General features: G+C 38.2%; 1 protein-coding gene across 18 annotated transcripts in view; it reads right to left on the bottom strand.

Moving 5' to 3' along the window:
* Positions 1–2,518: 2,518 nt before the first annotated feature.
* The window catches only part of LOC117428205 (ataxin-2-like), a 28,745-nt gene continuing 6,396 nt past the window's right edge, over positions 2,519–24,867 (bottom strand). For 2 of the 18 annotated variants that reach the window (XR_004660638.2, XR_004660635.2), the window contains 21 exons: positions 23,123–23,244; positions 21,288–21,379; positions 20,511–20,705; positions 20,040–20,218; positions 17,051–17,260; positions 16,242–16,418; positions 15,868–16,071; positions 15,467–15,574; positions 14,759–14,829; positions 13,423–13,730; positions 12,553–12,619; positions 11,712–11,855; positions 10,815–10,832; positions 8,409–8,481; positions 7,171–7,364; positions 6,449–6,581; positions 6,188–6,333; positions 5,472–5,708; positions 4,616–4,790; positions 3,402–3,502; positions 2,519–3,140 (listed from right to left, as the gene is read on the bottom strand). Coding sequence is in view for 6 of the 18 variants with exons in the window: in XM_034901905.2 (XP_034757796.1) it covers positions 3,112–3,140; positions 4,616–4,790; positions 5,472–5,708; positions 6,188–6,333; positions 6,449–6,581; positions 7,171–7,364; positions 8,409–8,481; positions 10,815–10,832; positions 11,712–11,855; positions 12,553–12,619; positions 13,423–13,730; positions 14,759–14,829; positions 15,467–15,574; positions 15,868–16,071; positions 16,242–16,418; positions 17,051–17,260; positions 20,040–20,218; positions 20,511–20,705; positions 21,288–21,379; positions 23,123–23,244 (2,882 nt within the window). In the remaining 12 variants the exon portion in view is untranslated. The remainder of the gene's footprint in view (positions 3,141–3,401; positions 3,503–4,615; positions 4,791–5,471; positions 5,709–6,187; positions 6,334–6,448; positions 6,582–7,170; positions 7,365–8,408; positions 8,482–10,814; positions 10,833–11,711; positions 11,856–12,552; positions 12,620–13,422; positions 13,731–14,758; positions 14,830–15,466; positions 15,575–15,867; positions 16,072–16,241; positions 16,419–17,050; positions 17,261–20,039; positions 20,219–20,510; positions 20,706–21,287; positions 21,380–23,122; positions 23,245–24,867) is intronic. The other 16 variants (XM_034901911.2, XM_034901907.2, XR_004660643.2 and 13 more) reach the window with 15 other exon arrangements.

The following is a 24,867-nucleotide window of genomic DNA, read 5'->3' on the forward strand; positions in this document are numbered from 1 at the left end:
CTGTAGGACATTCACCTTCTTGTTCTTGAGCCACTCCAATGTTGCTTTGGCCTTGTGCTTGGGATCATTGTCCTGCTGAAAGGTGAATTTCCTCCCAAGCTTCAGTTTTTTAGCGGACTGAAGCAGGTTCTCTTGCAGTATTTCTGTATTTTGCTCCATCCATTCTTCCTTCAATTTTAACAAGAGGCCCAGTCCCTGCTGTTGAGAAGCATCCCCACAGCATGATGCTGCCACCACCAGTGTTAGGTTTGCGCCACACATAGCGCTTTGAGTTTTGGCCAAAAAGCTCTATCTTGGTCTCATCTGACCTCAAAACCTTTTCCCACATCGCAGCTGGGTCACTCTCATGCTTTCTGGCAAACTCCAGACGTGCTTTCAGATGGTACTTTTTGAGTAACGGCTTCTTTCTTGCCACCCTCCCATACAGGCCAGTGTTATGCAGAGCTCTTGATATGGTTGACTGGTGCACCATTACTCCACTCCCAGCCACTGAACTCTAGCTCCTTCAAAGCGATTGTTGGCCTCTCTGTGGCTTCTCTCACAAGTATCCTTCTTGTTTGAGCGCTGAGTTTTGAGGGACAGCCTTTTCTTGGCAGTGCCTGGGTGGTGTGATGCAGCTTCCACTTCCTGATTTATTGATCTAACTGTCCTCACTGGGATATCCAAACACTTGGATATTATTTTGTACCCTTTCCCCAATCTATGCATTTGTATTACTTTATCTCTAACTTCTGTAGAATGCTCTTTGGTCTTCATTTTCCTTCAGATTCACAGCCTGACCAATGATCCTTCAACAGTTCCAGAAAATGTGACAGCAACTTTAATGGTTCACAGGTGGAGGCCAATGGTAAGGTAATTGTGTCCTCGTTAGGCAATTTCTTTCATCGGTGTAAACTGGGAGCTTCCACAGCACAGGGGTTGACTACTTATCCAAGAAAGATATTTCAGTTTTTTATTTTTCTTAAAAATATTTCCCAACATAAAACCAATGTCACCTTACAATAATTGATTTTGAGTTTCAGTGTTTTAAAATAAAATATCAAACAGAACGAAATTTCAGTGTACCATTTGTAATTCAGTAATATGAGAGAATTGGTCTGGGGTCTGAATACTTTTGCAAGGCACTATATATATATATATATATATATATATATAAAACTGTACATTTTTACTTATTTTTACATAGCTAATAAAAACAGGTTTATGACAAGCATTATAAGTTGCCTTGTATGTTTTTATTCTGAAATCCTTTCCATTAAAATAACATTCAAAAAGTAGGGATAAAATAGGAATGCTTTTGAAAATGTCACTTGGGTAATTGTTGCTCCATTGGCTTCTCCAGGTAGTACACTAAACTAAAACACCTCATATTGCACAATTACAGTAATGGTGCTCTGTATGGATCTGGAACTACTAAAATAAAACTAGAATTCTGTCATTGAATTCAGCATTTAATTTAATTTCAGTACTATTGCAGGATAAATAGTTATGGATAAAACCAGGAGGAATGCAATTGTCATTTAAATGAACCCCAACTGCTTTCATTTCTACTTCATGAATATGTACACCTTAAATCTTGGGCAAAGCTGACTAAAATCCAATGGCCAAGATCCTTCTGAAAACAGATAGGACATCATGAAAAGCCTTTACAAATGCAACCTAACTCGTTACCGCCATCATCTGGTTGTTGAGTACCAAACATCCTTCAACTGAATAATGCATAAACTGAAGAGATGCTTAATGCCATTGATCAATCAGCTAAACAAAATAAACTCAAGAAATGTACGTTTCTACTTACCAATGGACCACAGTATGAAACAGCAACCTTTGCCAAAAAATGTCATAGTGGTAGATATCAAAATACTACTAGACCTATTACTGTCAGAGTAACCACATTTGCTTATATGTACTGTAGGAGCAGTTGTCAAAAATAGCCAACTACTTCACAATGCTGACCAAGCAACATGCTTCTGCTGGAAAAATCATACAAAAACTTCACCTATCTTTCTCAAAGCATTTCACATTTGAATTTAACATTGTACTGTAACTTATTTCAAAATGTTGCCATTATGTTGTTTTATAGTGGAATTAAATATTAATACATGCTAATGTCAGTATTATAATCTGTTCATAACTAAAAGTGTCTGATTGCATTTCACACACATCAATATTAATAATCCTAATGTGGGTCAACATGTATGACTGTTTGACCTTATTGTTTACTGAAAAAGTGAGTGTTTTATGTTCTTGCACTCAAAGATGTTCAGACCATCTGTAGAGCAAACCAGTTTGATCTGTTTTAATCTAGAAAGTACAACTGAATCTCAACCTATTAAAAGCAAGCCAAGTAAATACCCATTTATTGTATTACTTACTAAAAACTGTAGTGATAAAACTATGCATTGCACCCCAATGTACTGTATACAGTCATCATTTACTTACCTCGTCGCTAAACTTGTAAGCAAAGGCAAGACACCTTTTTTTTAGAAAAATCAAGAGACTGAAGATGTTTTGTCAGTTTTAAAACTTTTTTTTATTTTTAAGTTTTTTTTTAAGTTTTTTTATTTATTTATATTATCTACAAAGAAAAAGTTCTTTAACTTAAAAGTTACATAACTGTCGGGTGACGATGGGTCACCTCAGCAATCATGATTCATAAATAAATCGAACTGTTTTTGCCAACCAGATTTTGTTACAAGATTTTTTTTTTTTTTTTTAATTTATTTCAAGTTTGGTTAGAATGAGAAGGGTCTCCAAGTCTTGACAATCTTGTTAAATCTTTCACTAGCTGAAGAGTTTTATAACTTGCAAGGGTCAGGGGAAATAAAGTTCCACTTATTAGCAAGCTGAACTGGGTTAGGTGGGAGGCATTTGCAAGAATTGATTGAATACAATACACTAACTGGGAGGGAGGGGGTTTGTTAAGTTATTAAAACTCTTTAGTCAGTCCAGAATCTGTCCACTGCAAGTCGACCGGTTAGCATTCCTAATTAGTTTACAAGAAAGCAAAAGTTTAGCATGATGAGAAAATGCAGCCGTCTTTCTTCAGATCGGTAGAAGCAGGTTGGGTGGGGAGGGGAGGGAGTCGATTTCTCCAGCCTTGAGGTTCTCCTACAACTGCTGCTGATGGTGGGCTTGCACTGGGTAACGAGAGAAAGGAAATCATTTGAATGTACGATCTTTAATAAACTAATTTCAAAAGAGTCACTATCTTACCCACTTTTAAATCCCCCATTCTTACTCTGAATTTAAGACTATGCAGCATCTAAAATAAACACTTAACCCTTTAATATCTGTGAACAATCTACAGCCTTTGTAACAAACAAGTTAATCTTTTCCCGCTTAGAACCTGCTGCAACAAGACAGCACTTCCCTTTTAGAAATATCAGCAGTTACTGTACCTGGTGGGGTGGCCAAGTCATCAATAGGTAGGATAGGGTTAATAGGCCATCTCATCTTCTACTGACCTGACATAACTGACGGTAGCCTGCAATTATCACAGCTACATATTAAACACAGTGCATTAGGAAATAGATAATGGATAGATATAAAAATGTACAGTCTGAAACATCAGGGCAGTATCTTCCTTTGTGTCTGTTCAAAACAGCATACGACCTTTACTATATACTTCACTCACTCCCTTTCTTACATCTTGTCTTATGAAATGGATATATTTAATATTTCCTTTAACCCTTCACTCAAATCCAACAATAACAGGATAAGCAAAGGGCAGCTTTATTGAGAATAAAATTTATAAATACATAAACCACCCCACCAATTAAATACCTTATTAATACGTTTATAAATGGAAGGGGTACTCAAATGTTGCTTTACATTTGGCACAAATGTTCTGTATGGCTATAATTATAGAAAATCAATACCCTACTTTAAAGTGGTAAATTAAATAAGCTACAGAAATGCAGTACTACAGTACACACGTAGAGTACATTAAAGTTGCAAGCGGTTAAAAATGGTGACATTTGATTAAAAAAATAAATAAGCAAACAAACTCAAATTGTTTTCCAAATCTCAACCCGAAATATACTTCTAACACCCTCCCATAAGTCAATTAAGGGTATTACAATTCAGTCTCTTAACCAGTCTCAGCTTGATCTTTTAAGCATTTTAATGGAGGTTAAGCTTCTGTGTTCACAGTATGATATTATCTAACACATTTAAATAACATGTGCAGACAGATCAGATGGAAACAAAGAAAACATTTAATCTCTTGACAGTCCTCCTTATATGATAAATAACACAACCTTCATTAGTTCCTTTCCGAATTTCATAAAAAAAATAAGGAAGCACCTGAATTGGATCCTCAACATGTAGAACGTATGTTCACTTGCTCTTACAGCGTTTCACATTCCTACCCTCACAGACTGCTAACAGTCCAGTTTTAGTTCTTCCAACCTGGTATTATTGTCTGACAAGGTAACAGGATAGTTATCGCAGACCAATATAGACTTGAGTGCAGTTTTATGTGCACTGAAAAGCAGTGCAGATTTAAGAGTTATTCAAGTCCTGGTTGAAACAAAAACCTTTGATGTCAGATGTCCAGAAGGGCCAGAGTTGGGAAGCTCTATAAAGGAAGCGTGCCAGACAGTGCCCTTACCTGTGGGGTGTGCCATGTAAGAGAAGTGTGTGGTTGAGGAGACTGGAATGGGAGGCAGTGCATTCTGAGGAATGGGAGGCTGTGGGCCACCAGGAGGCTGAGTTGCCATCAGCATCATAGGTGGGTGTGTTGGGGTGGCATGGTGAGGGGGTACCATTCCAGACTGCACATGGGCCTAAAAACATTAAAATACACGACATTAGGCGTTTACAAGCATGTTTCACACCATGACGTTTGGTGGTAATTGTGCATACACAGGAAAGAAAATTGGAGTGAATATTTTATAGTTTTCTTGCAAATAAGAATTTTAATGGCCTGTAAAGCTTTAAGCACATAGCAATATTACTTACTAAAAAAATAAATATATAGGAGGCAGAACAGCTTTAAGAGAAGCAACATATGTGGAATAAAAAATAAACATCTTTTAGGTCTACCATAAATCTTTTGTGATCCACAACTGCAAGGAGGACCAGCTTTAACACATGCGCAGAAATGTTGTTTAATTTGTAAAAATACAGGATATCCTGTTATAAACATTCAAATACATTTACAGCATGTTAACCAGAATTAGACCCTTACCATGCATTATGGGGGACATTACAAAATGGTGGTGTTACAAATTACATATGACCTCTTTCAATTAGCTTTTAGCTGGGAAAAGGCATTATATAAATACATGCAATAAAAATGTTGATTCTATGAACACCCTTCTCACCAGCTAAACTGGAAAGCAGTTAACGCACAACTCTCATTTTTCCAGGGGGGTCTTATTGTACCCTTTTTCTGGGAAGAGGTGTGCTGAACTCTCTGACATGAGAGACCCATCAAGCCGGCAGGACTGGTACTGTTTCCTCACCTGAGGTACATGTGCCATGTGCGAGGGGTTGTATCCATGCTGTACTTGCTGGGGGTGAATGTAGACTGCCTGCTGAGCCGAGGGGAAGCTGGTCTGTGGAGACTGCGGGTTGGGGCCAGGCGTCATGGAGGGAGGGGTGGGGGTCAACGTGGAGTAGATGGGCTGCTGCTGTGGGTTCCCCAAATGAAGAGCCTGAGCCGCCTGGTGCTGGGCATGCTGTTTTAACAAATACATAAACTTCTTCAGTGTTACAAAACTCTACGAGAAAGTTCAGTCCAAACACATGCTTAACTTGCAAATAATAAAACAGCAGAGAAAAATGACCATTGGGTAATCCAAGAACAGGCAATAATTCAAAATGACATTTAAATACACTAAACAGGACATGAACAATGGTCAACATTAAATTAAGAACAGGTTTAAGGGGCTTGAGAGCAAGCCTATAGAAGAAATCATAAACTCTATACAACAGACACAAACCTTTTATGTACTGTAAAACCCTTCATTAAACAATGAATGTATCAAAGCAATTAGGCCAATGGGATGCATTTATATATATTTCCAAGCTGCTGAATCCCAAAAACATGTTTAATTCTACATGGGGTTGGGTTTACTACATTCCTCCATTGTTCGAAGGTAATAAATAGCTTTCTTAAATATGTAGAAACTTTTTTAAAAAAAGGAGTCCACTGCTTTAAAAAGGAGTAAAGCCTTACCTGGACGGGGCTGGGTGCGGGGTGGCTGCCTGCATGCTGTCCTTGCTGCTGCCCAGTCGGGGTGGCAGAGGGCTGTGGGTGCTGGGGATGGTGGTGTAGGGTGGCATTGGGGTGAGTGTACTGCTGGGGGATAGGACCCTGGGACACTGCAAAACAAAAAGGCAGAATATAAAAATTAAAAATAAAAAAGTCTCAAGTTTATTATTCCTTTAACCCAATAAGTATGGTATGGTTTACATGTAAATGAAAAGGTACCCTTACCATACATAGTGTGAGTTTGTTCTGCAGCACCGTACTGTGTTGTTGAGGAGGAGACCAGGCCAGGCTGCCCATGGGTTGGAGGAGCCATCATCCTGCCATTGCTCTGCATCACAGGGCTGTAGACATGTGGAGGCTGGAGGGAAAAAGACGTTTAGTTTTGTTAAGCAGCAGTTCTGATCAACTCATCATTGACACCGCTGATTTCAAAATGGGCCATAAATATAATAATTTAAAATATTCATAGGTGTTTGTTTAATCTGCCAATAAAGTTGCTCGATTTCTAGCTGCTCTCTCACGCAGTAAGTAATAAAAAAATTCTGCTGCTTGGAAGTTTTCTCTCCACATCTAATCTGCACTCAAGTGTGCTAACAATGTGTACATAAGACAAACAGACCATCAGACCCTGCTTTATTCTTATGTTTTAAATGGTACCCCCTCTTGTTAGATGGCAATATACAAGAGATTTGGTAAGAGGAAATCCAAAAGGAAAGAGGAGCCAGATATTTTTGTCCAGTACAGATGTCACATGGGTAGTCTGTGGCTAAAATCAAAATCCCTCCTTTGCTCTTTACTTAAGACCCCAAAATCTCAAAAAGATCAATCCTTCACGTTAGCATACAACATATTAAAAAAATACCCACAGATTTTGTGATCCGCCTGGTTGTAACAATGTAGTAAATGACACTAACTCAACTACAAAATAATCAATAAAAACATGTTACCTGTGACTGATAGTGTGGTACTTGCTGCACAAGGGGTTGGTTGGCAAACTGCTGAGGGCTGTAGGTCACATACTGTGCAGAGTATGCTGGGTTGGGAGCCACGATAGGCGGCCCTGCTGCAGTGGCGGGGTGGATCATGGTTGGGGTGCCCTGAGGGTGATGCTGGTCTGGCCTCTGCTGGGGCATGTTTGGTACTAGGAAACAAGCAAAGAGAAGGACAGGCTATGAAGATTCAGCACAATAACAAACACTAAACTTGAACACCAGAGACACAAAATACTAAAATTTAAAATCTTTTTTTATTTTTTTATTTTGAAATGTGAAGCATTTTTCTGTGGTAAGAGAAGGGCATATATCCAGTCAACTTTATAATGCTGATTTAAATTACAAACACAGATCTTCTGAATCACCATCAGAACTGGAACTAAATTAGCCTCCTGCTTTCCAGAAGGTATGGAAGGTAATGGAATCTGAACTATCTTTGAACAGGGGTTCTCTTTGCAACAGAACTTGCCAAAACCTGACTTACGCAGGATAAATCGCAACTCTTCAGTCTCCAGCACAGTCAATCTGAAACATCTCACAAGCACTGCATTTCATCTCAATTTTGCAATAAAGGAAAAAATATCTGAGGCTGTAATATGTGTTTCACCATTCAATTTAAGTAAATGAAAGATTTCCACTGTTTTAATGGATTATGCTAAAACACACCAGGCTCATAGATCCAAGCTATCCAAAGTAACAAGTAAGACTGAGGTATGATAAAAACAAGTTTCCAATGAACAACTCACAGTAGCTAAATCTTTTTTTTTTTTGCATGCTTCACTTAAAACGAGGTAGCAATGCGACAAATTTAAAAACTGAACAGGTATTAATTTGGTTTTCATGTCATGTTAAATCAGATAATTTGAAGATTGATCTCCCCTACATAAACTCACTGTTGCAACACTTGCTTTGTGTCCCACATTCCACATGCATTCCTAACTGATCAGCTATGTAAACCACACTGGGACGTTTCAGTCACCAAAGTGGATCTATAGGGGCACACTTCCTACACCTCCGATTCACAGCCAAGTTTCACAAGGAACAGTCCAACAATTAACACTTAAAACATTTTCTTTGGTCTGCAGCTATTAAATAAAACTTCATTAAAAAAAAAAAAACATGTACTGTATAAAAGTAACCCATGCACAGCATGCACCCTCAAACCAAACAAAAAGCATCCAGCATTCTCTCACCTTTACCTGCTCTATAGGGCTTCGTCTGGTTTACTGGCATATGAGTCACTGGGACATGGTACATAGCAGTAGGCTGAGGACAGAGAACAAAAAGGACACACAAGTTTACACAGATTTCTGTTAGAGAATATGCATCACAAAATACAAAAAGTATGTGCATTTTGACAAACAGACCAAGAAAGGCTTGGTTGACATAGAAGTAAATATATATTTATATACACATACAAGTACATTACTCATCACATGCCCTTTTATTGCCTGTTACCAGCTGGGAGATTGGCACAGGTCCAACTGCAGGCTCCCCCACAGCCACTGCCTGCCCAGCCCTGCTTGTGGAAGAGCCATGTGCAATAGTTTAACCTTTGGAGGACACCCAAACTATACAGTTTCATTATAACACAATGAGGAGGGTCTACATGCATTTAGCATGATTTTGAGAAACAGCTCAAGCAATCACAACTTTGACTATTTCTTAATCATGTAAATACACAATTTTAGTTCTCGAGCCATCAGGTGATTAAGCCAGTGTTAAAGTCCCAAAACAATGCTGCATTCTCCATGAGTCCTCTACTGTGACTCTTGGACATGAAGGGGGCCCAGCAAATATTATACACGTTGAGCTATCACATGAGTATTACTATGGAGGACTAACACACAGCTTATGTAGCATGTGTATTGTTATCCCAGCAAACCAGAGAGGATTCAAAAGACTGAATGGGACAAAAATCCAGAAAAAATAAACTAATGCATTTGTAATATTGTGTTTTGTGGTGATGAAAAAGGAAAGACAGATTGTCTTGGTTCTAAATTCCCCTATTAAATCTTTTTTTTCTCTCTAGTGACCAAATTTGCATTGATCAGTAAAGAGGATCTATATGGGCACACTTCCTACACCTCCGGTACTGTAACAATGACCACACAACAGGGTGTGTACATTAGGGATGTCACAGTATCAAATTTTGACGGTATGATAACAGTCAAAAAATATACCACGGTTATCGTCATACTGCGGTATAATGTAATTTTTTTGTAATCCGTTATTAAATGGCTATTTAAAGAAATACACTCAAGTCATTTAACAAGAAAACTACGTTCATCAGTTTGGACGGCATCCTATTAGTTAAGAGAAGCAAAGTGTTACCTAGCAATAGCCAATCGAGTGTGTTTTAAGACATGCAGTGCCCGCCCACTGATCTCTCAGCAGAGTGCAAAACTTAATGATGAGAAGACGGTGCCTGCAAATTGTTTTTTTTTTTTTTCATTTGGACTGCATGTTAACAGCAACGAACACAAAGGAAAGAAGAAAAGTTAAGGTGGGTATGACACCGTTGCAAAGTTAAGCGGCATCTATAGATACGGTAGACACGATAGATAGTAGCTACTGTTGCTTCTTTGGTTTGGTAAATTAATAGGAAGGCAGTGATGAAAAGTTCCAGTGCCTTGTTCTTGCTGATATTTGAGTATTTGTGTTTCATTTACCGACAATCACATTAGCTAGCGATCATTGTTTAGTAGGGTGGTTTATATTAAATATGATGTTACTTAGTTAATAGCCTACTTGGATAATCTCATGCATGGCATTTTTCAGAATTTGTGATGTCTGTGTTCATTAGTTAGTTCTAATGAACACAGTGGCTCACCGATGGACAAACAGTGAATAAAAAAAACCGCGCCCATCACCTTAAACCATGTGAACTTGGTAATCATGGTACAGAAAAATGGTGGTGGTTTCAAAACAGTGGCAGTTTATACCGCGGTTTACCGTAAAACCAGTATATTTTCTCTAGTGTACATGTATGTTGTAGTACCCAGACAATGAGCAAAAATTATTGTCACATTTATAATACATACAGTAGGATTGATAGAATTCTGTCGTTAAAAGTGGTTCATGCAGTGAAGGCTGAAGGCTGAAGGCTGCATTAAACCAATAGGCTTTGTCAAAGGTTAAATCCCTTTCATTTCACAATAAAACACAATATACACATTGCTATTAGCTACGGATACTCCGGAGACAACAAGAGTGATGTCAAGTAAAGACAGGAGGGAGGTAGTAAGGTCGTGTGGTGAGAGAAAAGGACTAAGAGCCAGGAGATCCTGGGTTCAAATCCCACCTCAGCCACTAACTAACTGTGACCTAGGATGGGTCACTTAACCTCCTCGTGCTTCAATCCTCCCAGCTGTAAAATGGGCTAGCAGCAGGACCCCAGTGGAAAGAGATGCTGCATCTTAGTTGGGCTATCCTGGGCAAATAATTTCTATAACAAACAAAACAAACAAACAAACAAACAAAACAAAAAAAATTGCAATATGAAATAGGCAAACCAACATCTGATGGAAAATATTCTACGGAAACTAAAAAAAATAAAATAAACCTCATTAAAAAAAAAAGTTAGAATTGCACTATACCTTCCAGACAATGCTTTTCTAAAATGGACAGAGAGGAAAGGAGGAAAAGAAAAAAGAAAAGAAAGAACCACATTTTAGTTTTTTCCTTGCAACAGTGATTGATGTTGGGTTACGTACTATTTCTTACTGCAACCAAAAATCACGAGCTGAACTTACACAAGACCAATTAATAATTAACGTTGCTCACTGGCTGCATGTTATATTGCAGGGTTAAAGCATAATACAGCATTGACCTCTACTTGGACCATATGTGTGGGAATTTCTACAGTACAATAAAGTTTCTCGTTCCCATCACATTGCTGCTGAGGAAAACCTATTTACCACAATGCGGTGAAACCTGGCAGATTTACAGTAACTGAAAAAAATATTAGTTCAGTTCTTCAATCTTTAAAAAGACGTAGACATGCGGAGGCTGGAGGGAGGCCGGGTATTTTGTTTTTGTTTGTTTTTACGTGAAGCTTTGGATTATTTATGAAAGGCGTTTCAGGGCCTTATCCAACGTGTCTGTACGCTGTTTGTTTGTTTGCTGTTTGGAACACACTAAAAGCAATAAAAGCATAGAATTTCCAAAGAGGCACTACTAAACCCCTCTGGACATGCACTGTCCTTCAGACATGTGAATGTTTTTTCCACAGCCGCAGCAAAAAGTGGACAACTGACTTTATAGATACACTTTACCTTTTTGTATGTATTATATTGATAAAATAACTGCATATAGCAAAACTACACATGCACATGCATTAACTATGATTTAGTATGAGAGGAAGAAAAGAGGTTGTCATCCTGTAGCATGCAAAGTTACAGGAACACCACCACTTGTCAGGTCTCAGGTACTATATTATTCCCCCCCCCCCCCCAAGTAGTCTATACAATGCTGACAAAATAAGAAAAGCTTACCTGCACTCCTGGGCTAACAGGAAGGGGGTACATTTGTGGGAAGCACACTGTTGGGCTATACATCGTGGGATGCTGCTGCACCACAATTGAAGGGCTAGGCTGGCCTTGAGGGCGTGGGGGAGTGGGTGTAGTGGCAGGTTTGGGCTGAAACATACAAGAAGTAGTATATATTAAACACTAGCTAATAATAAACAAAATAAAAATAAGCATATTACTGATGGGTATTACATTCAAGACTAGACTTTGTTATTGTAGTATACAAAAAAGGCACCTAGGTTTTCAAAGATAAACAACGGCTGTTCAGTTATTTTTATAGCTTTAATTTGTGCCTGAACAGCATAACACACTTTAGCACTGTTCAACCTATGTTTCTGAAAGAGCCACATTGATGACCATATAGCTCTTAAAACATCATCATAGACCAAAAACATATATTTATTTTAAATTACAAGTGGACTACACACTGCTTCTGTATTTTTGTGCTCATTAAATAGGTTACATGTTTAAACCCTTGTTCTTGCACTTTGACTTGCTTCTACCAAAAACTACAGAATGAGCCACATATGGCTCAAGAGACATCTTTTGGAAAGTCCTGCATTGCTTGACAGTTTTAGACAAAGGCAACAAAACCCTTTACAGCAAGATTAAGGGAGACTACCACACTTCTATAAAGAAAGCTGTAACACATGAAAGCATGTCTGTCAGCATTTTTTGAAAACCCAGATTTCAAATAAATCATGTATATTAATATGCGCAATTGTTCTCAATTAGTTCCACAGTTCCAAAGAACTAAGTTAGGAGAAGAAGAAAAAAAAAATACATATTACAAAAGATTACTTACTTGAGCAGAGAATGACCTGGGGTTGAACTCCTTGGCATTAGGATTCAGTGTTGATTTTCTAACTTGCCTGAAACAAAAATATAATACAGTAGAACTATATATTGTAAACTTTTGAAGAGCTAGTCATAATTATGTAAATAAAATAAATCTGTTGCTTCTTATGGTCTTAGTAAATGTTAAGAACACTGCAGACAGAATTGAACACAATGTGATTTTCTTTTTGCTATCCCTGAACTACAAATAGAATCCCTCCTTGAAGTCATTTTAAAGGGTACATCAGCACTGCATGAAAGATAAAACATGAACTATCCCACCTTGCTGTTCCGAATGTATTTGTTCATTGTATAATAATCTGTATGCGCCCAAACATCTGCATAATGCCACACTGCCATGTCCAAAATTGCTATTCTCGAGTATCAGTCTGAGCCAAAAAACAGGACTTCTGCACGTACCCTCACATGTGCTCTGAAACGTATCGGCGCATGCCCAGTGAAGGGTTGTATTAGCTATATTACCTCCGTGTGGAAACAGACTAGTCTGTGTGACAAACATGGTCCGTCTAATTTTCCATAAGGAAGGAACTTGTACCTGCTTTCGTTTTGTGTAGTAGACATCTTTCACACTGTACATGTTTCCTTCACATGTTATATTTTGATGTATTATTAAGATTAATATTGCCTTATAAACAAACGCACATTATACACATGCTTGCCCAGCTCTAACTGCAGTAATGTTGCTATTGCAAGTGACCGCTCTCAAGACAGCAGCTTCCACGAAATCACAGTAAATATGTTAATCATTAACACTACCATCAGTTACACAGACGCGTATGTTATAACAGGACATACAGAAATCCTGAATGTGACTTACTCTAGGGTAGTGTCTTTGTTGTCGTCCTTGTCCAGCTTATTGCCTGGCCCGGAGGTCTGGACGCCCTGGGAGGTGACGTCTGGTCCTCTCTTTTGCTCCGAGCTGCACTCGGTTGACGGGGAGGTGCTGGGGCTGCTGGGCTTGCTGCTGCCGGTGGTGTTGGGGGCAGAGCCGTCCTCGCTGGCTGACTCCTTACTACTCGTCTCTGCAGTCTTATCCAGGTGGGACTCCCTGGACTTCTCTGCAGGGTCTCGAGGTTGGCTTATCATCTGGTCGAAAATTGGATCAGGATTTGAACTGGGCTGTAACTGAAATTAGAGCATGATATGAAACAAAAATAGCTAGAATGACTACTATTGTTCTCTCAGTTTATCTATAGGCTTCAAATTGATTTTACGTTATTTTAATTGATTGAGAGCAGAACAAAATACACTGCTACCCCGTTATAACACAACCTGTTAGAGTGTGGAACTCAACTCAAGCAGCTGTTTCAAAAGATATAAATGTTGCAGAATCTACATTGCATGGATGGCTAAAAGATGCCTCCAAAGAGGGCTGCTGTAAGAAAAAAAAGCACTTTGCTAAAGAGAGCCAAGTGGCTGTGTGAATGTGCTGCTGTGAGTCCAAGACTGTCTGCTGTTTTTGGTGTGGCCCAGGCTAACAGGACCCAGGAATAATAGTTCCAATAAACCGTGTATTCGAGTACCTGCAAATTGTGTGTGTGTCTCCTTCCTTCATTTTCCACCATAAGCTACATTAAATTTGGCTGATGGGCATTGTAAATCATTTCGGGAACAAAAATGCCAATATTCATTTTAAGATGAAACACAAATAACCCGGTCTCCTAATTATGGACCCCGACAACCACATTATAACGGGGTGGAGCACTGTATAAACAGGCAATGACAACGATAAAGAGAGATCCCTCTTTAACCTTGTTTTACATGTTTGTGTACATTGTGTTCAGATTACTCACAGTTCCAGTAAAATACATACATAACTAATCATGATCATATACATTAATAGGAAAAGGACCGCTTTCAAAATTATACATAAAATCTAAAATTATAAATTTCTCTTTTAACTTTACTGCAAAGCAAACACAATTCCAAAATAGCAAGTTCTCCAAAGAGAAGGATTAGCTGCAACTATGAGTCATCACAGTTAAAGTCAGTCAAGGCCTTACCCCCCCCACCCCCTTGGCATTTGACAGATGCTTTAACTGAGTGCCAAGTGTACAATATACTACTGAACTAGATATGCACAGAGTGCATTCTACTTTTAATGATTTCAAGTAATTAACTCTTTGAATACTACAACAAAAACAAATACTTACTCTAAAGTCTTCACTGAATTTCTTTAAATTATCTATTTGTTGTCTATGATCTGGAGCCACAGAAGAAGCACCTAGAAGTGAAGGAAGAGGCAGATTACAGTTAAACACAGATGCTGTATTTATCACATGATGCGATATGAAAGAAAAAACTAAAACAAAATCATTAAAAATGTCCCTTAAATCAATTTTCAAGATTTGTATTGGATGGTAGTATATTGACAGACTTTGGTAAAGTCTACATTCTTGAGAAGCATACTGTGCATACAGTTTCTACATTTATATACATACAAAAGGGCTTAATTAATTTAGCCAGGTGGGATCCTCCAACCAGCAGAGCTAAGCAGTTGCTAGGGTTGTGTAAAAGATGAAAGCATCATACCATGATTAAAGGAGGAGGGTATAGAATTGATAAACATCATCACAGGAATTACTAGGGATCGCTGCTAATTTTAAATACAATTTTAAGACAGAGCAGAGCTATAGATTTGGTTGCAAACTAAAGAAGGGAACAAAGCACACAAATTTCTTGAGATGTCACCCGATACAGAGAAATGGCGTTGCCCAATAATTCCCTAGCATGACATTAAAATTAAGCCTCCTTTAAAAAAAGGGTTGACGGGAAAGATTGGATTCACTTCTCATATCGTAATGCAACACACTGCTACTGCTTTCATGCAAGTCTGAAAAGAGGTTCTGATAGACATGTACCTTTATTAGCAGGTCTTGGGAAGCTTGGAGAGGTTTCGCTCGGTTTGATATTTTCTTTGCTTGCAGCAGGGGAATTTTGCCTTGGTTCCTGAAGTCTGGATTCTTTAGCTTTATATATAAAACATGATTACAAATCACAGAAATCACCCAATTAGTGAACACACACAAAAGCAATGCTATCAAATCAAATAAAAAACTCCAAGACTTAGTGGCAACATATTCCTTCACAAATTAAGTCAGCATAAATTAGCGAGGTCCCTGTTCTAAAAGCTTTAAACCAGCAAGTGCCATTGTCCATTCTCTAACTGTATTGTTATGATAAAAACGTTTTCATTTTGTTAACCGCAAAAGTTAAGTCCAAATGTAATGTATGAAATTGCATAAATACAGCAACAACCTACCTTCTGCAGATGGGGTGACTGCTCTGTTGGATGCAGGACTGGCTGCCGTGGGAGACACTGCGGAAACCGGCATGGCTACGGACTCAACAGGAACAGTACCGGCTTGAGGAGAGGGAAGAGATGATCCACTGGAAGCACTTCCAATACTGTTCTGCCTTGGAGACCTGGGTCTGTGTACTTTAGGAGATAACCGGGAGCTTGAACCTAGGATTCACATACGATTCCTTTTCAGCCAATATATTTTTATTTTATTTTACCCCCTACGGGTATTTGATTAGGCTGTTTTTCTAATTTATATATGCCTTTTTACTACATGGCCACAATGTTTGTAAGAAGAAATAGGTAACGCTATGCAATGTTTCTTGTTTGCTCACCTCCACTAACGACCGCTGACCAGGTCCCACCTGAGGGGCTGCTTCGTGGCGCTGGGGGGGGAGACACCTCTGCAGGTGCATTGTGGGGTATGAATTCCACACCCATGCCAACCCTTCCAGTGGAACCTCTGTGCCCCCGAGGGGTGCGCTGGGTCTTTGGAGACATCCTCGGAGGACCTGATGGTTAAAAAAAAAAAAAAAAAAAAAAAAAAAATTACAATAAGAAAAAAAAAACGAAAATCAAAATCTGCCCCAAGTTATGCAGACTGCAATGAAGCAGCTTCCCTTCAATGAATACCGAAAGCTTACTTTTTCGATGTACTATTAAAAGTGGTAGGAAAAAAAAAAAGTGTCCTTCAGTCTTTTTAATTTTATACAAAAATGATTCTGTAATGGCTGTGCATTAACAATAATGTACAAAAAAAACAGAACCACTATGAGCAAGTATACTTGACAATAAAAGCAATTTTGTTTTTATGTAAAATTAGACCCCCCCCCCCAAAAAAAACCAAAACATTTAAATACTATAATCTAGAAGACGCACTGGAAAATGCATTTACGTATATAATGGTTTTAATGGGTTTTGTCTAAGATTTGAGAGAACACATGAAAAAAAAAAAAAAAAAGTTTAGCAGGAAATAGTTGAACAGTTTAGAAAAGAGAAAGTTATCAGTAAGGCAACGAAAGAGTTAAAACCATTCCTTGGAAGGGATTAGCAACAATTTAAAAAAAGGGAGAACATTTAAAACAGGGGAATTTCAAGACAAAAACAAAACAAACCAAAACATGAAGAAACTATGGTAGTGTACCTTCTGTAGACATGCGTTTAGGCATAGTAGAGAAAGGAGCTGGAGCGCCATGAGCAGAGGGGCGAGACGGGGGCCGCGAGGGCCTGGAGGGGGGCCTGGAGGGCGGCCTGGTGGGAGTGGCTGCACGAGGCGGAAGAGAGGTGGGGGCTGACTGGTAACGAGAAGGTGGGCGAGAGGAAGGAGATGGGCAAGGCGATGGCCAGGGAACACCTGACAGGACAAATGAAATGAAGGAAAGTATAAAAACTAAAAGAAAATAATAAAAGGTAGGTGGGTGAGGAGGGTAGGGAAGAAACACAGGTAAAAACAGAAAGGAAACTAAAAAATGAAACCGTGAAGACAACTAAACAAAAAAAAAAATGGTTTTGAGAACTTTTATAAACGTTTTATGATTTTAATTTCATCTTGTTTTGTTTTTCCGAAAAGCTTTTTCTTTTATTATTAATAGTTTTATAATAAAAGTACTCTGAGGGATAATGCTATGCTACTAAAGAAAAACATGAAAAAATCACAGCTTGAGCTTTTCACAAAAAAAAGGGCCATTGTAGGGATATAGCTTTGTTCCATCCCAAGAGTTAAATCACAAAATGTCAACGATATACAGGATGATTAGAAAGTAAGTTTACCACATCAACGCACCATGCGTTGTGGACAGTACCACCTTTCTAATCATCTTGTATAATTCCCAGCACTATGTCGTCTAGATAAGCCACGGTACGTGTGCATAAATCCAAAAACAACTATGCCAGCCCAGTTTATTTTAAACTCATTACGGTCACATCCAGTATATCCACTCCACAGGAGATAACTGTGCAGCTATTTTATACTAAAGTTAAAATGACAGCAAAGTAAAAAAGGACCAATCTATTCAGGGCGCTATGATGATAATCTTCGGATACGAATCAGACATGGATGGCAACAGGTCTCTTAAGAAGGAAGTGACATCAGTGCTTTGGCATCTTATCGATTCTCATTTGAAATCAGAAACATTCGCAGATGTCTAGTTTATTTAACTTAAATGACAATCCTGTTACCATATAATGGAACATTTTGGCGGGGAATTTATTTTGGCTTTATTGGCGGTTTTGATTGGCTCGCCAATAATTCTTCCACCAATCAGTGTGTGGCATACAGTGTGTGATCCCGGCCTATGACAGACTGGTATGCAGCACAGGTTAAAGAAGAGCTGGGCAAGGGAAAGAATGTGTCGGATGTCAAAGTGAATATGATAATATGAGAATGGCAGTGTGATGAAGCCAATTTGCTTGAAAAAATTAAAAGCAGACCGGACATTTACATCAATGGATTTAGAAAATCTGGAATTTATGATGCGCTCAGGAACTCCGAGGCAGTGTAAACTGCACCTGCTACTGTGGTACCTGTACGGATGTTCTTTATGTTCTTTCTTTATTTATTTATTTATTTACAAGGGGTTAATTAAGTACTGTAACAGCCACAATAGTTTACTCCAGACTTGTTAGAAAGCCTGTAACAAAAGCAAATTTGCTTTGGATTGTTATTGTTAATTCATTGTAGATACTAATATTAGGACACCCACCATGCAGGTATCGCAACATCCCTAAACAATACATTAAAATAAATTAGTTCTGCACTGTACAAAACCAAGTTGATTTTGCCAGTGCTTGCAAGTCTGTTAACTAGTTCTAAATTTAAAGCATTTTTGTTTTGACTTTATTGTTAAAGTTTTCACACATGGCAACACTGTCCTACAATTACTAAATGATATTGTGATCATTCCACTGTGTTGTTAAGTGAACCAGAGCTAATATTTAAAACAGAGTGTTAGCAAAGGCCTATCGTTTAAGTGTACTGCAGCCACTAATCCTTTCCAGTTACTGGTATCTTAATTAAGGACTATATACCGATAATGTTGTAATTAATTTTTAGAAGGCCGCCTTTGTTCTTATCCAAGTTGCTGCAGTGACACTCTAGATGCTACAACGAGTTACTGTAAATGAGACACTGTTTTAGAAGACAGATTTCATTAAGTAAACATGTATTGGAATGTTTTTGAAATTAAAAGTAGAAATACAAAAAACTGTGGCATTTCTTTGTAAACGTGCTAAGTGAAAAACGCCAATTCAAAAACTGTCAAAATCTACCAAGGTAGCAATTCCACCGAATTTAATACCAGCCAATATTTCCCATTATACTGTATTTTAAAAGTTGTATCCTTTAAAGTTAGACGCTAACAGTTGCTTAAATGTTTGCTGGGATATAAACGACCCATGATAACAGATAGTGAACATGCTAAAATCAGTATGAAATTCAATAACTGGACAGGACTGAACAACAACTCAAAGGACCTTCATTGCATTTCCACAAAGTTAGATTTTAAATATCCGGGAGCTCTGCAGGTCGACAACTGTGTATTGCACCGGGAGTAATGGAGTCCATTATCGAAAGAAAGACTGCTACATAAAACACACACATAGTTTACAAAAATACTGTAAACCTTTTTCTGTACTGTACACAGTCTGAGGAACCAACATTCGAGAACAAATCACAAAGAACATGGCTGTCTATTGAGCTTTTTTAAAATGTTAAAATATTTCAAAATCAACATATATAGCATTAGGAAAATCCTTTACATTTTTTTTATGAAAGAGAACCTCCACCAGCTAGTGTCAAAGGCATAAATGTTAGAATGTATGACTATGATTGTTGTTGTATGTTAGCTGACAAATTCTTTTTTTTTTAACCATCAACTGAACAAACAAGTCACAGAATGGTCCATGCACAACATGAAAATTATGTAGTGCAAGACTGTGTTCCGCTTTAGATTTAAACTGCTTCAACGTCTCTGCGCAACCACTCGTCACATCTGCTTTGGATATGTACACAAAAGCTGCTTGGGTAAGGTGGCCACCCCACCATGATTTCATTGTTGCGGTGCTCAGATGCGTTTTTGTTGAGCCCACAAATCAAAGTAATCCATTTCACCCCTGCAGTTAAACACTGGTCTTACCTCCATTAACCACTCTTTGGTCTGCTCCTGAGCTGGGACTGTAGTCTGAGTTGTGAGCTCCAGTGCGGGGAGGAGGGGGTCCAGAGCCAGGTTGGGCCATTCTTGGAGAATTCTGTCTGCCAGTGCCCCAGGACATTCCATCCCTATTCCTCTGCCCTGGTGGAATGTACTTATTTTCCCTGGAGCAGGAAAAAATAATGTTGAGAAATTCTTGTAAAATCTGCATTGCATACCAGTACTCTATACTATACATGTTCTGTGTAAGTGCTGTCCCACTATAAAAAGACAAGTGACTTTTGTTACTGGAGGACCTTTATTCCTGGAACACTCACTATCTCACACACGATTACTTTATTACATTTTTTTCAACAAATTTGGCAGACATGGTACATGCTACACTTTCAAATAACTAAAAACACACTTTACACCGTTTATCAATCGAGGTACGGAAGAGTGCAGTGCAGTGCGCACCTGGAGTTCATGCTGTGTCCTTCTCTTTCAGAGTTTCTTGCCACAGCTGTGTATTTGTCCTCTTCTGTGCGATCATCGTTCTCCACAGCCACTCTGGCTTTATACGAGGCACTTGACTCGATCTCATCTGCGAGCTGCGCAGCTCTGGCTTCCCGCTTCAGAAACTCTTCAGAAGTGTCCCTTTCTAAAGCCACTCTACATCAGCAGAAACACAGTCACTTGGCAGTCTAACAAGCCCTTTTGTCCTCAGCACCAGATAAGCATTTTACAGTAGTTTCTTTTTTTTATTTTTATTTAATGAGTGTTTAAACAGTAGTGGAAGTAGTTAGTATAAGGTAAAAAAAAATTAAGACACAAAATGTGGAAGACAATGAGCCACATTCACAAACCTTTAACTCATGAGTTATATAAATATATTTTCAACACACTGTTAACAGGTTTCAAGAATATAACAAAAACACAATCTTTGTAAAATTTGTTACAAAAGGGTTCCTTTCTTTCACAATACCACCAGCCAAACTTCCCCTAAAGAATCACAGAACACAGTTTTGGTAAGGGAAAAATTCAGTGTTGCATACTATTTCTAAAATATTTCAAAGTGTGTTATCTTGTGAAAATATGAGCTCTACGTGTTTTCTGTAAAACACTATTGTGGGACACTGTAGCTTTAAATAGCTGTTGTTCAGTTGTGGCAATATATGGTTAAACCTTCAATTATAAACAAGAAATGCAATTATGATGACAAACTGAATATTGTTAATGTGTTACACAACTTACGTATATGAGGAGAGACTGCTGTCATAAGTTGATTTTACTCCATAGTTTTCTTCATTAAATTTAAACATGTCATTTGGATCCCAGCCATTGGACTGTCAGGGGAGAAATAAATATACATTTATTTCATGCCATTACGTACCGTCGATAAACCTTCCAGGTAACAGATATATTCAGATAAGCATTCAGCATTGAACATGTACAATAACTAAAGACACAGACTTGCACTAGTGTATCTCAATTGAAGTATTTTTTTTTATACTTTTAAATCTGTCTGGAAAAAAATACCTAGCAAACAAGTAAAAGCATTTTGCTTGCCACATTCATATTTTAGATGTTAAACCTTAACTTTATAAGGAGTTCTTGATTCCTGATAAAATATTTAAGAACTTAGGGTTAGAACTTATCTGGTAATAACACTGTGTAACAAATTTTTATTTTTTTTGGTTCCTGGGTAGTAAGTGTTATTTCCTAATTGCTTATGCCTCAAAAGTATAGAAAATGGCTATTATTCCCCACAAACTTTGCTTTTGTGACCAGGACAGTGATATTTTGAAATTTACCTATTTTCCCAAACATTCCAGATAGATTCAGTGCTGAGTAAACTTGGAGTAACTTCTAGAACTTTCTAGAACTTTCCAGTAATATAAATAGTAGTATAAATACAGGGGCCTTAAGCCCACCAGTTCAGTTTAGTTCCAGCTGCCTAAGTGGATACATATCTGCATTTTTCTGAGATGGCATCAAGGTCATAGGAGACTTCAAAATGGTGGCATTCCTGATGGGTCTCCAAGGCGGTTTTACCAAGTTTCCCTGCTATCTTTGCCTTTGGGACAGCAGGGACACCAAGGCGCACTACCACAGGCGGGACTGGCCACAGCGGACCGAGTTCTCTGTGGGGAGGAACAACGTCAAGTGGGAGCCACTGGTGGACCCCCGGAAGGTGCTGATGCCACCACTGCACATCAAATTGGGCCTTATGAAACAATTTGTCAGAGCTCTAGATAAGGAGTCGGCAGCCATCAAGTACCTTCAAGACTTCTTCCCTAAGCTGTCTGAGGCAAAGGTCAAAGCCGGTGTCTTCGTCAGACCACAGATAAAGAAGATCCTGGAGTGCAATGAATTCCCCCAAGAAGCTCACTAGTAAGGAGAAAGCGGCTTGGAACAGCTTTGTCGCAGTGATTCGGGGCTTCCTGGGCAATCACAAGTCCGAAAACTATGTGGAGCTGGTTGAGACTCTGGTGAAGAACTACGGCACAATGGGCTGTAGGATGTCCCTCAAAGTCCAGATCCTTGATGCTCATCTTGATAAATTCAAGGAGAACATGGGAGTGTACTCGGAGGAGCAAGGCGAGCGCTTCCACCAGGATATACTGGACTTTGAACGCCGCTACCAAGGACAGTATAACGAGAACATGATGGGAGACTACATTTGGGGGCTGATTCGTGAAAGTGATTTACAGTATAATCGTTAATCTCGAAAAACTACTCACTTCTAAATCTTTTGTAGTCATTTTTGTATTACTTTAGTATAAATACATGTTAATTTGGATTCATATGTTGTTTTTTTCTGACTTTATGTGAACGAAGAGACACAAATTCGCCCGTTTTCTCATTGGAAATAGGTACATTTCAAAATATCACTGTCCTGGTCACAAAAGCAAAGTTTGTGGGGAATAATAGCCATTTTCTATACTTTTGAGGCATAAGCAATTAGGAAATAACACTTACTACCCAGGAACAAAAATTGTGTTACATAGTGTAACCAATACATTATTACAGATGAACATGAAGTCCTGCTTTTTTGATATAATATTGCATATAGCAAGAACACGCACCACATCAGTCTCCAAGGCCTCTAGGTCCTCAATGACATTCTCACCACTGTCCCATGGTTCCAAATCTTTGTCTTTGTGCTCACCATTTATTCTAGCATTGACAGTAGGTTCTGTGAATGTATCTGTAAAAAATAAAATATATACATTTGTTAGGCTAACAGTATATAGTTAGCCTAACAAACCAGCTGTATGACATTAAACTGGAAAGACAAAAACATGCAACCACTTCCATTACAGGACCACAAGCACATCCTTTGATGCATTCCATTCGTGATCATTTTAGTACAGTATCCCAGTATCAAAGTAAATAAAATCAAAATGTAATTGTTGAAATACTGTCAAAACAAATACATATTTAATGCTTCATTACCTGAATTGGTTGCTAATTGTGGAGCAGTGTACAGTATGCAATGCAACTGTGGCACTTTTTGTCCATCATTGTTAAAATTTGGAACCTAGATCAGATTTCACAAAAATATTTTGCATTCTTATTTTGCCCCTTTTAAAAATCATGCCTTGCAAACTACTGTTCTTGAGACAAAAACACAACTGCAGTTTCCAGCAACAAACAGTGAAATGAAATGTACCTTCACATTCAAATACACTTGCAATGCTGCCAAAACTCCAATGTCTATCAATCAAGATCCATGTTTCTTATTCTTTTAAACTGCAATCTGTCTGCTTTGTGTTTTGCTATGTTGGTAATGTGTCTGTTTTGTGCTCATTACTCCAGGTAATAATTAATTCTTGACAGCTCTCTCTATAAGCATATAGTATAACGAGAATGCAGGTGCACATGAAATGGCATTTATGGGGCAAAAAGGAGGCATGACCATACCACCTTATAACTGTTTTCATTGGTGTAAAGGACCACCTTATAACGAGAGATAACTGGATTATAACAAGTGTTTCTCTCATCTGCAATATTTGAAACATGACGACTGTATTAAAAAAAGGAAGCATGCAGGCTTTAGTAAAACAAAAAAAAAAAAAATGTAAAAAAAGAAGTGGTGTAGTTGGCTTGGTCTGCGTAATATGAACCAAGTATAGGGCAATAACATGGGGGATTCTCTGATTATCCATTGAAAAATTATCACTATTTAGATATTTTAAAATGATCCACATTCTTATTATGAAAATAAGAAAAAAAATAAAACCGTGGAGGGTTGTTTTAATCTTGCTAGAAGCTCTATTCAAATGTTACACTAGCACAAGTACAGCGCTATAGTAGACTCCGTTCAATCATGGATTTGTACGTGCTACTTTCTTAAAAGCCCACATCAGTAGGTTCTATTAAACTCATTACTAAGGTTTTATGGTTTAAATGCACTATACTCCTGTTCTAAGTCTCAGTGCTGCTCAGTTTGTGTTCCAGTCAATTTCATACAGAAACACCAGCTATCACAACACAGCACACCACATTTACACATCGAATGCTCACTAATATTCAAATCATCACGTCTCAGTACATTTATAAATATCCCACAGAAGAAAGACAGCAATGTCCATTTCATTCAAGAACTATCACTAACTGACTTGATGTCTCATGAGCATTCAGTGAAGCAAAAGTTGATTTGCACACAAAGCACAACCACAAAAAAAAGCAAATCAATTGTGCAGAGTCAGATTTTTGACACACAAAACACGGGTTAATAATAGAGCCTCCTAACATGAATACCTATTTAACATGCCAAGCACAGTGAATGGGAGCTTTTGTTCCTCAAGCATCTATACAAAGAGGCCTA

Source organism: Acipenser ruthenus, chromosome 21, assembly GCF_902713425.1.
Source record: "Acipenser ruthenus chromosome 21, fAciRut3.2 maternal haplotype, whole genome shotgun sequence".
Classification (NCBI taxonomy): domain Eukaryota; kingdom Metazoa; phylum Chordata; class Actinopteri; order Acipenseriformes; family Acipenseridae; genus Acipenser; species Acipenser ruthenus.